Here is a 13,030-nt window from a genome sequence, read left to right on the forward strand (position 1 = left end):
CATAGAATGAAATTTTCATTAGAATACAAAAATTATAAATTTTAATTTTTTGTTGTTCAAATTATTAGTAACAACATTAGTGCAAATAAAATTTTTAAAAAAATATTTGGCTAATTTTATATTTGACTTTATTTTTATTGTTTTACTTAGAATAAATATATAAAAAAAAAAAAAATACAAAATGAGAAATTTCTAGATACAGATGATGTAAGAAGTAACCTGTCAAGCATTTAGATGAACGTTTAACATTTTGATATTTATCTAATTTATAAGACTTTTAACATTAATTAATTGGTGTTATAGACCGAAATTTATCCGTATACTAGTACATTACTACATTGTAGATACATAATAAATTAAGATGTTAACATATTTTTTATAATATTTTCCTAATAATTGGTATTTGCTTAGTAACGGATATTTGATAATTAATATTATTGAATTAAGATCATAAAATGCATTAAAAAATAAAACGTCGCTATATAATATTTAGCAAGTAAATTGATTAATATACCACTTGAATTGAAATTAGCTGTTGTCATTAATCATAAAGTTAAGATTTAAAATAATTTGAAATTTATTTTCGTTAAACGTTGAAATTGAATATGTGTTCAGTAAATCAGTAATTTTCAGTAACAGCCACATTTAAGATCACTAATACCATATATTTAAAAAATAAAATAAATAACATCATATTCATATTATGAAATTATTTCCAGAGAATAACAGAGAATTTTATATTCTGTTTAAAATACTGACCTTTTACAGCTGCATATAAGGTATTTAATAATTGTTAAAGAGAATATATTTAAAAAGTAAGTATCAATATTTAAAATTGAAAAATAGTGAATTACGCCAGAAGATCCACGCCATATTCTATTCAAATACAAGTAACATAGAAAATAAAATTAAAAACTAATATCTGAAGTATAAGCTACATTTATAAGAAAAATTGACAAATAAAAGATTAAGAAGATCTGAAGGTTTTTTTACAAAAATTCAGTGTAGAAATTTTTTATATGTATAATATTATTGCTGTTTTTTTTTAGCTGCATATTTTTTGGTAATATATTTACTTTTTGGCGTGAATTTCATTTTTATTCTTTATAGCAAATAGCAAAGCAGTAGTTTATAATTTAGCAATAATTTATTCTTGTATTGATTAAACATTATCTGAATTTTGACCATAAAGGTTTGTAGCCAATCTTGATGTCATTTAACAAAAATAAATAAATAAAATATTTTACATTGTCCTTTTTTTCACTTAAATATTTATTCATTATTTTCAATTTCATAGGTATCATTTTATAATTTAGCAATAATTTATTCTTGTATTGATTAAACATTATCTGAATTTTGACCATAAAGGTTTGTAACCAATCTTGATGCCATTTAACAAAAATAAATAAATAAAATATTTTACATTGTCCTTTTTTTCACTTAAATATTCATTCATTATTTTCAATTTCATAGGAATCATTTACAATATTCAGTGTTAAAGGGTAAGTAACTATGAAATTTAAAACAATATACAAATGTAATCAACGTGTTTTAATTACAGAATTTATTCAAAAGGACATAAATATGGAAATTAAAAAAATAGTGCTACTTAGGGGGGGGGGATAAGAATAAAATACGATATAAAATAACCGGTGAAAAAGGTTTGCAAAATTATTCGAAATTTTAAATGCTACTATTTCAATTTAATAAAAACTTAGTAATAGGTTTTAGAATTATTATCTGAAGATAGCTGTATCGTCCGAAATTTCAAAAGAAGTGTTTAATTGATGAAAATAAAGTATTGAAGCAAGAAGAGTATTTAATCATCCAGAAAGAAAATGCTATAAATTGCCTTCGAATAATAAAACAACTTCATAAAATATTATAATATTTAACGTGTAATGTCTACAGTGTAGATATGGTTTCGAAAGAATAAAAAAAAAAAATTCTCTAAATGTAATTATATCAACGGGATTTTTTTTTTCTGAAATGATATAGCTGCGTCCGGGTTCGAAACCCGATTCAATGAAAACACATGTCACATCGGTCGAGACGAAACCAAGCCTTAGGGTGGATCTGTCGATGGCGCCAGGCAATCCTCGACCACAAGTACTCTCTTCCAGCTCCAACGACCGGGGGGCATCGATCTTTTAATTCGTCCCCCTAAATGGTAAAAGCGCGGTACATTTCTACTACTCGAGCTGAAACAAAAGGCTTACAGATGGATCTAAAAATGGACAGTTTGTCCCGAGGTTGTTGTGAATTAAGACAATGGCGAGTGGGTGAGTGACGCTGGTTGGAATGCGAGGACTAGAGATAAGGACCAGTCCCATTATCTCTAGTGTGGCTAATGCACTCCCACTCCTCCCTCCCCTCCACTCCCCTCTATTGACAGTGCTACCACCACATGATTCTTTCCACTCGAAAATCTTTTACCAACCTTGCAACCAAGTCCTTGAAAATCTTAGAGATCTCACTTCGATACTTATGTGATGTAGGGGAGGTAAAAAAAAAAAAAACGATCGATGAGATAGCTACTAAGCTGAGAGCAGTTCACTGAGGCTTAAATTATTCAATGGCAAACTGGAATAAAATGAATAATCCAGTTAAGATGTTTCAGATGATTCTTTGAAGATCAGACCGGTAAAAAACTACCTAGGAATCACAGTTTTCATACAATTCAAACTACTCACGATAGTGAACATACAAGTTAAAATATTTACAATAATACAGTATACAGTAATGATAATAATAATAATAATAACAGCTTAATTTACATTTTTCATGAAACTAAAAGCTTCTCCCTTGAGAGGCATGAGTCTGGTTTAAATATATACAGAATTCACAAAATTTCTCCTTCTTCATTGATTACGATTTTTACATTAAGTTAAAATAAAACAACAATTTGTCAATGATTAAATAAATTACTTTGTCTGCTGTATTTGAAAACTTGACTATAAATTATAATTTACTATAAGTTCTTTATTACTTTAGTCTGTAGATCCCTAATTCTAGCCAACAGTCTCCTACTCCTTGAACTATCAATTTTCAGCGACAATCACGCAATAGGGGTTTAAAACATAATTGAATAAATGTATTTAAAAAAGCACATTTTTATTTCATGTTTCCTAAAGGGCAGCTCTTACACTTCTGGGTTTGGATTTGACCAACTTGCCCAAAAACGCACATGTTCTGCTTTACCTTATGCAATATTTCTCCATCACAATAATTTTATTTTTTAAAAATTAGGGTTGAAAATTGGAAACAAATTGTACACTGTCCGGATCATTATATTTCACAATAACTGGGATCGGATTTTTTAGTACGAATTGTAAAATCCGGATCTTTACCTTCATAAAAATTTGTATTAAAATTATTTATTACAAATTTAAATCTTCAATATTTTTTGTTAGTGTTTAGCCTTCTTAAGTACATATTTTGTACTTACATACAAAATAAAATTCTAAATCAATTTATAATTATTTTTAGGTGTAAACGGAGTTGAACGATTTCTATTAGAACACATAACGATTAATATTTTTCTGATACATTAACTTGGGATATTCTATGATTAAATAAATTATTTTGTCGGCTGTATTTGAAAACTTGACTATAAATGATAACTTACTATAAGTTCTTTATTACTTTAGTCTGTAGATCCCTAATTCTAGCCAACAGTAGCCAACAGTCTCCTACTCTTTGAACTATCTTATTCTATATACTCTGATTGGCCTTCCTTGTGTTCCCTTAGTATCCACTATTTTTCAATTTTGGATCCCCTTCTCGTATTAAGTCTGGCAATATGACCGGCCCATCAAAGTTTAAACTAAGGTATCATAAATCTCGGATCAATATTTATCTGTTACACCAGAAAAGTTAACCTTCAATCTGGCGGTAAACTTTACCGACCAATGATATCTGATTAAACTGAGATTTAGAGTTACTGCCTTCCATAATTACAGTTGGATCTTTTATCTACGGAACGTGTATTGTATTATTCCGTTTTTTTTTTTCAAATTCAATGAAATGGATTTGATCGATATATACTGACAGACGACGAAAACTTCAAAGAATTAGTTGCTCAAGCAATAATGAAAAAAAAAAAAAAGGATTCCGTCCTCGACTAAATTATTGTTTACAGTGCTCGGATAAAGAATTTTTTCAGCTATTTAAACTGCCAAAAGTGGCTGTTGAATAAATTTTAAACTCAATATTTCTAGCGTTAACGGTAGATAGTAATTTCGGAGTTCGGCAGTTAACCCTGGCTGGCAAAACTGTAGACCAGAAACAGGTCGCTAAGTTACCAGAGTTTTACTAAACTTGACAAATCTAAGTTGTACAAATCATAGTTTTACCGGAGATTAGCGCAATCAGCCCTTAGATGTGAAACTTAAATCCTCGATTTTACTTTTCTGTAGCTCATGCGGTCTTTTATTTTGATATCTATCTTACTTCATGAAAATTGCAGTTGTGCGCTAATTTTTCATAATTGTTTTCTGTTACTGATCATGCCTAAGATCCATGAAAAATTACCAGGCACACACGTGTTTCCAATACCTTTGCTTTTAATCTTGGAGGTGGTTGTCTTTTAAAAAATGTGTTTCATACACCAGTATTTTTCCGTCCTATGTTAATCCTGTTTCATCTTTTCTATCTTTAAATGAGATATATTATCCTAAATAAATATATTGCTCGATAAAACTGAATTATATCGACAATCTTTATGGTGGTGTCTGTGTTGCTCTGTTGTTTTCTCTGTACTAATGTATTTAATGCCTAATGGATTTTTAAAAATATAAATACATTGGTTCTTCTACCCTCGTTACTTTTAGTATTTTTTCTTTATGTAGAACGAGGAAAGTATCAAGACGACTTGATAGTATCCTCATTTCCCTTATTATGGTATAATTCGAAATTAAAATTTTGCTCTATTTGATAATTTCATCAACAAATTTTTTACTTGCCAGAATATAATCTATTTCATGTTTTTGAATCGTATATGGTGCTTTCCTAACAATACAGTAGCTGTTGTGAAAATTGTATTAAAGAAATAGTACATAAATTTGGTTGAATTATCGTTTTGTATCGTTATCCAAACTAAAAGTCTGAATAACTTTTTTATTTTAATTATAACTTTATAAATATAGTATGATTTTTTGATTTATTATTAATTATCCTAGCGGTATGTTAACATCTCAAATTTTGTACAATACAATCAAAACTTCATCCAGAATCTTATCCATTTTTCTAATCTCTGTTTATTCCCTCTTATAACGTTGAAATGGCATTGGGTCCGAAATCTTAAAGCTGTCACTTAGCATCTAATGGCTTTCAGTGATGAGAGGGAAGTACTAGGTTGGTATATATGTGTGCATATTTTCTAATACCGATTCCTTTTAAATGTAGTAGATATTTATTAATAAAATTGACCACATTTAAGATTAATAAATATTAGACAAATATTAATATTTTTTTTTTTTTAGTAGAATCAATTATAGAACAAGATCTCATATTTTTAGCTACACTTATGCCTTCTTCAGAAAAAAATTCACTATCAAATACCCGTTGCTCGATATAAATATTATAACTTAAAATGTACCGTTTCCGCAAAATATGTACAAACAAAACAGAAATAACCCATTCCATAACTGAAGGAATGGTTAACAGTTCAAAATGTGGTGACAGTAGTCACGTAATAAAATAGAAAAGCTAATAGGTATTAAGGTCACTAACTTTCTCCTGCTGCATCTGCTGCTTCATGGCTAGTGCCCTCTTCTTGTCTTTGCACCTCTTGTTCTGAAACCATACCCTGATGACCCTTGGGCTGAGTCCTGTCATCTCGACCAGTTGCTCCTTCATGAGGGCGTCCGGCCGGGGGTTCGCAGAGTAACACGTTCTTAGGGTATGTAGCTGCTTCTCGTTCAGGACCGTCCGAACCCGAGTCGGCTTCCCATCGGAGCTCACCTTACCCGTCCGAACTCCGGCTTCTCGGCATTTGTTCGAGCCACTCTCTGATGAATCTGGAACAAAAATAATTAAAATAAATATACAATAAAGGTGCTTAATATACAAAAAGAAAATATTACATAAACTACATTAACAACTATGATAACATAAATCTGAACCGAAAAAAAAAAAAATTAGATTGTAAACAATACCTACAACGACAATTAATATATATTCTTTAACAAATTTTCTTTTAGGGCTAACGATAAAAATCCAATTACCAATTATTTGATTACATTACGTCACTGGGCTTTGTAGATATAGGTACTCCTCCTTAGCCCTTCGGTAAACGCAGGATGAACTGCCAATATTTGAAGGGTGCGTTACCAAATTTATACAGGAGGAAAGATGGTCTATGAGAGTCAGTTGCTAACTGAACGTGATTGTTTGATTAGGATTAGAGATGGTAGGGGTGCCGTGTGAACTGGTTGTTGTAAGTTAATCCTCTCTTGTTTTCCTTGCTAATGCCAATCCGTAGGGAATGTTACCATGCACGAAACTTGGACCACTCAAGGTACAGCCGCCTGCCGCGTGCCTTTGCATCTTCAGCCCCATCTGCCTATCTGTGGGCCTGCATATCAATCAGAATAATTCATATATGCATAAAGAAATGCAAACATTTGGATGGGACAATACAGAAATGATTAAATTTGAAACAATTTTAAGTTCTTAGATGTTTGATGGTTAAAAATTATGTTGTACAATCAGATTTTTTAACCGAAACAGTTATTCAATTCAATAATAAGCTTCATTATTTATTTTTTGCATCATATTCATGATAAATAGTATTTTTAAAAAGTAAAACAGGTGCAGTGATTCGGGACTTCAATGGAGGGGATTTTAGGGAGGATGTTAAACCCACTCATGAGATATCTTCCAAATTATAGATTTTGTGGATAAGGATTAAGAAAATTTATTTATGAAGTTGTATACGGTACTAAAATAGGTGAATTAATAATCTACTGATTTTTTCATAATTCATAGATTGATAAAAAAAAAAGTCTTTTATAGAATTGTAATTCACACAATTTTGGAAGTAAGGGTTAAAATAATAAAATAAAACTTTTTTAAATTTAGAAGGATATAACGTGCTTTATTTTTTTTTAACGAAAATAATCATTAAAGGTTTTTTTAAAATTTTATTTAGAGTTGTAATATCAGTTATTCTGGCTGTTTATTTTTTTAAGGGTAAATCTATTTTTATTAAACTATTAAATTTCTAATAAAATTAGATACTTTCATAATTTAAAATTAATCAATTTTATATTTATCTGACTTCATCAGGGGGGATTGGATTTTATTAATTTTCTGTCTGAAATCTCCTCCACACATTTCAGAGGACTTCTTCAGAGACAATTGGCGGAGAATAAAATTTAAACGTCCTCTGGAAGGTGGGGAGGAAATTTCAGGCAAAAAATTAATAAACTCTTAACTTCCCTGATGAAGTTAGATAAATATAAAATTAATTAATATTTAATTATAAAATTATCTAATTTTATTGGGAGTTTAATAGTTGACCGTATGTAACAGATAGTAGTACGGCTATCTATATATTTATAAATATAAATATTGTAATATAATTATCAATATTCTTAACCACCGGAGGTCTGGGATTTTACATTAAATTTCTTCCAACCTATTTAAAATAGCATTTGCACGCAATTTTGAGTATAATAACCTGTTTGTATAATGTTTTATAAACATTTTAGCAGTTTGAAGTAGGTTTTCAAATCCGGAATTTTTAAATTATTGGGGAGAATGATACTCTCTCTCCTTGGGGTGATGTTCTAGCACTTGGTTACTTAAAAAAATTGTGCATATAATAATTTGTTTGTAATTATTTCAGATTGTTAATAGTCTGTTAATGAGTAATTTATTTCTTAATATAATATTTTCATTTTCATTGACCAAATTTCTTTATTATAGTTATAAATTTAAATTTGTTATATATTAAAAACATTGTACAGTATCCCTGAAACGTCCAAGAAAAATAATGAATTAAGAACTATTGTGTTTTAATTTTTCACCTTAAAGCTAGACTTTATTTTTAATTTAATGTATTATTATTTAAATTTATTTATTTTCTTAATCAATTCAAGAAGTGTTTTAATTTTGTTATTAATGGTACATGAGTGGTAGGCACTATACCAAGGTATGAATTTACTAAATTACAGACAAACCTTTCTTTCGTCCGGTTTTTATAGACGTGAAGAAGAGTTGCAACTATGAAACTAATAGCTAAAATTGCTATAGATGCGATATTTATTTATCAATGGTTAATTTATGAATAAGGGTAGTATCATGGCAATTTTAGCCCATCTTTGACGTCAAGTCAATCAATTAGCACCTTGAACTGCTAATTAGAACTAATAGTATTGTCTATTGTGACAGCGTAAATGAAAATAAAAAAAAATATTGGCACAAGTGTAACTAAGCAATGCATCTGTCAACGAGCATATTGTTCCTGGCTCAATCCGTCTCGCAGATTGCTCATTGGAATAATGGAATCAAATCTGGTCGAGGATTATCTCGCTCGATTTGGCTCAGCGTCAGGATTAGGGACACGATCTAGAGCTCGTAAGTTCAATGTATTGAAATGCAATGGGTTTTAAAATAGTAGCAGGGGGCGTGGGGGTCGGAGGGGGGGGGGTGTGTAAGGAAGTGTGAAGGATGGCTGGGAATTAGCCCATTGTGAAGCAGACTATTTGCACAGCTTAGCCACACAAAGGCTGAATCATGCCCGATCCTGTTTGCTCAGCCTCCTTCTCTCCTAATTGATTTGCTCAAGTCCTCGAAAACCCTCAGTTCCAATTAAACACAAACCCCAGGACTCTGATTCATATCAAGGACTGCTTGAGGGATTGTGTACTCTCTGAATCGGAGATCCGACAGGAGCAGAGTAAACTGTAGCGATATCATCTCAAGGGTTAGCTGGGGGTGAGGGCGAATTGTAGTAGTTATTGTGTACAGTTATGCCTTTGGTGAACCAAGAAGGGTGAAGGAACCGTGAATCGTTTGTGTTGGGTTGATCAAAAAATAATGCTAGTCAATGAATTGTAAAATATGACCAAGAAACTCTCATGTTTTCTTTCTTCATTGTTTCTTCCGTCGAATATAAGCTAAAAATCAAAATTAGGATTTGTGGATAAGATGGTCGGGAGGGGGGTGTGCGGTCAGCAAAACAAAAAAAACAATTTGATTGTGCCTAATTATTTTGTTTGTTCAAACAATTATTTATTTGTGTTTCTTAGCTGACCACACTCACCGACCATCTTGTTCATATATTAATCTACGGTCAACTATTAATATAAATACACCTCATTAAAAATTAGAATTTTTGTGAAATTCAGAATAAGACAAAGTGGGGTTAAGTGTGCACTAATTAAAATATTTATTTTTGAAGCTAGATTATACCATTAAAAAATCTTGAAACTGTAGTTTTTAACATTTTGGCCTACGTGACTATCACATCTATTTTTATGAAACTGATGGTTAAATTTACTTCTACCCAGTACCAACTTGCGCCTTCGGGGTTAAGTATGTACAATCCGGAAGTATCATTATTCAAGCAGTTGTGTGGCATTTGCAGAATAGTTGTGAGAATTCTTTTACTGATGATGATAAAAGTTAAATCTTGAGCTAGATTCACATTTTACGATTTTCAGCGACAATCACGCAATAGGGGTGAACATATGAAACATTATTCTTTATAATTCATATTTCTCTTCTGAGTTCGGATTTGATCAACTTACCCAAAAACGCACATGTTCTACTTACCTTATGCAATATTTCTCCATCACAACAATTTTTTTTTTTAAAAATTAGGGTTGAAAATTGGATACAAATTGTATACTGTGCGAATCATTATACTTTACAATAACTGGGATCGGATTTTTTTAATACGAATTGTAAAATCCGAATATTTACCTTTATAAAAATTTGTATTAAAATTATTAATTACACATTTAGATCTTCAATATTTTTTGTTAGTATTTAGCCCTCTTAAGTGCATATTCTGTACTTACATACAATATTCTAAGAAGGTTTTAATTATAATATTTAAATATACTAAGATTCGTAGACGGGCACTAAGGATCAGATATGGATAAGAAATATATAGATTAAAAAGTGGAGAAGATGCGGGTTGCGGTCAGCAAAAAAAAAATTATTATTAATTATTTATTAAAAAAAACATTATTTATTCATGCCGACCTTTAGACCTGAGTTTCAGTTCTTCATCAGGGAGCTTTCGGCAGATATTCTGGATAAACTCAGTTTTTAGTTTTTAGCAGAGTTTAGCCAGAATCTCCGGCACGAATAAATAATTTTTTTTTTTGCTGACCGCACCTCCCGACCATCTTCTCCACTTATTAATCTACGGCCAACTATCTACACCTCATTATATAGATTAAAATTTGGGCGTGATATAAGAATGTTTTTTTTTTCAATTAATTTTTATTTATTTTGATAGACAGTTATTGTTTTGTTTTTTCCTGCAATCCAAAGGGCTGGAAGATCCAACCGATCCTAAATGGCTGAAATGTGAGGGGGTGCTACCTGCATTTTTTTCCACTCAACCGTTAGGGTCCCATAGCAATAATTCACTGGGGCTGCCGCCCGGCACGTGGCGCCTCGGGCCCATTCATAAACTATCACCATTAACTTCAGTTTGGAAGAAACTATAGTAACCATAGTGACTATAGTAAATAGCTGTTATTTTCCAATAAGCATCTTTTCGTTATTGTGGTGTAGAGTGCTTATTTGAGAAATTGGGGTACGACAATGGTTAGGATTTTACACCTTATCACAGGGCTGGAGGGTGCAGTTTGTTTATGAACCGTTGTCAATTATTTAAAAAAATATTGCTCAATAAGATTTAATTTATTATTTAAACTAACTGTTTAAAGAGGGCGAATAGTAGTTCGGAAAGAAACTATAGCTAATCTTGGTTTTAAAAGATGATAAAAAAAAAATTAACTATGTAAATCAAAAGATTAATTGAAAATAAATTACTAATTTCTCAGTTAACATATTTTATTATTATTATTTTTTTTTATGAATTAATTAAATGAAACTTAAATACTTTAGGTTCCTGAGTATAACAATTATAATAAACATGAAATCTAATAGAAAAGAAAAAAAACATTAGTTTCAAATAAAAACCAAAAATTAGTGATCTAGAACTAAATAACTCTCTAACTCTAACCTCTCTCTTAGTCCTACAGCTAGTGTTAAAAATCGACACTATCTGATGAAAAGATTGGTAGCATATTTTAAAATCTTTATCACATTGCCTGTGAAGAAATGGGATTCTGCAAATCAGATTATCCCTGCAAAAATGGCGTCTGCTTCCAAACGTTAAAAAAATAATAATTTCTGAGCTCCATATCTTTAGAACTGTCAACAAACTAGAAAACCTAGTAGAACTTCATTTAAAGTAGAGAGTATTTGCTGAAATATGTCTATTAGCTCTCAAATTAAAGTTAGTTTATGACGTTTATTTTCGTGGGGGTAATAGTTTTCATTATATTGCCAAAATAAATTCACAAAATATTGATTTCTAGTTGTTCGAACAAAACTTTTGGCTTGTGAAAAATTATGTCCCAGTAACTATTAGACGTTCAGATGTCAGTCAGCACTCGAATTAAAGTTAATTTATTGTGCTATAAAGCAGTTTATGACGTTTATCTTCGTAGTTTTTATGATATTTGCATATGAATATAAATCATGCATATGAAATATTACCCAAAATTAAATTAGCGACACCTTTATTGAACAGTTTCAATACAAATAATGAAAGATGAAAAAAAGACGGAATTAAGAAAGAATTACAAAATGATCACTAATATAGCCTTTAAAAAAATCGGGTTAAAAAAGTTTTACCGAATTTATATCACGTAGTGATTATCACATTATCTTCCCATTTATGAAATTAGGTACATCCCCTGAATAATAAATACCTTCACTGGAGAAAAAAAAGATAAGAAGAAGAAGGTAGCTAATTTTTTCCCCTTGAAAAACACCTTAGGATTATCTCCATCCCAATCTTTCTACCCTTACAAGCAATCACAATTTATCGTTATGACCATAAACTTGTCCTTTACTAGATATCTTGTTGTTCCATTGTCCTCTAGATTTTTTTTATAATTTTTAATTTCGCTGAAAGTATAAAATATTAGTTGTAAATTAAAAAAAAACAAAAAAAACAAAACAGTATTTATGATGATATGTTATATTGGAAGATTAATGGTTGGCCGTTCGTAATAGAAAGATGATAGTCCAATAAGGCGGCCAATAAAGGTACAAACTAGTCAAGATTAATTATTTTATTGGTAATTTATTATTGATATTTAGATTAATTATTGATAACGAATGTTTCTCTATATTTTACCATATTTGTTATTATTTACTATTTCACTATTCATACCTTTATTTTTATATTAGAAATTCTATCACTCTCATTTGAGGAATTAACTTATTCACTAATATTCCTAAATCCCTCGTTTGACGAAAAAAAATCAATTAAAAATGTTGTAAAGTGTTACCAAAGTTAGTTTTTTAATGTTCAAATGAGTTAATTTGCATACTTTAATAGTTAATTTGGTAAAGGCTTACAGGAAAATTGAATTAAAAAAGTAACTTATTGATGTTTATAAGATGAATGTAATTGACCAAATAAATATTTATTACTCTTAGGTCAATCCACCAAAGCGAAAAACAAAAATTAATCATGAATAAAATTACAAAGCTATGAGATAATATTTAATACGTTTCAGATTAAAATTTATTTTTGATTAATGTAGAATTAATCTTTTGATGACTATTATCATATTTTTAATTATTATTGTGTGAGGTCTGTTTTTGGTTAACTGAACCAGACTCGGATACTCCAGTCCCCCAACAGACCCTATAGATAGCTAAGATGGTTTGAAGACGCTTTGTTTGTTGAGTGTCAATCATTCGTTTGGTATTGAAGATTCAGGGTGGTCGTTGTGTCATCTCCGTCTTTCTTAATATATGCATT

General features: G+C 30.2%; 1 protein-coding gene across 2 annotated transcripts in view; it reads right to left on the reverse strand.

Moving 5' to 3' along the window:
- Window positions 1-13,030, reverse strand: part of tup (LIM1_Isl and LIM2_Isl domain-containing protein tup) — a 214,580-nt gene that overhangs the window by 30,296 nt on the left and 171,254 nt on the right. For both annotated transcript variants that reach the window (XM_014418110.3, XM_067045351.1), the window contains exon 5: window positions 5,734-6,020. In XM_014418110.3, the coding sequence (XP_014273596.1) occupies window positions 5,734-6,020 (287 nt within the window). The remainder of the gene's footprint in view (window positions 1-5,733; window positions 6,021-13,030) is intronic.

The sequence above is a fragment of the Halyomorpha halys genome, unplaced genomic scaffold (assembly GCF_000696795.3).
Source record: "Halyomorpha halys isolate HHAL.00 unplaced genomic scaffold, Hhal_1.1 Scaffold179.1, whole genome shotgun sequence".
In the NCBI taxonomy this organism is placed as follows: Eukaryota; Metazoa; Arthropoda; class Insecta; order Hemiptera; family Pentatomidae; genus Halyomorpha; species Halyomorpha halys.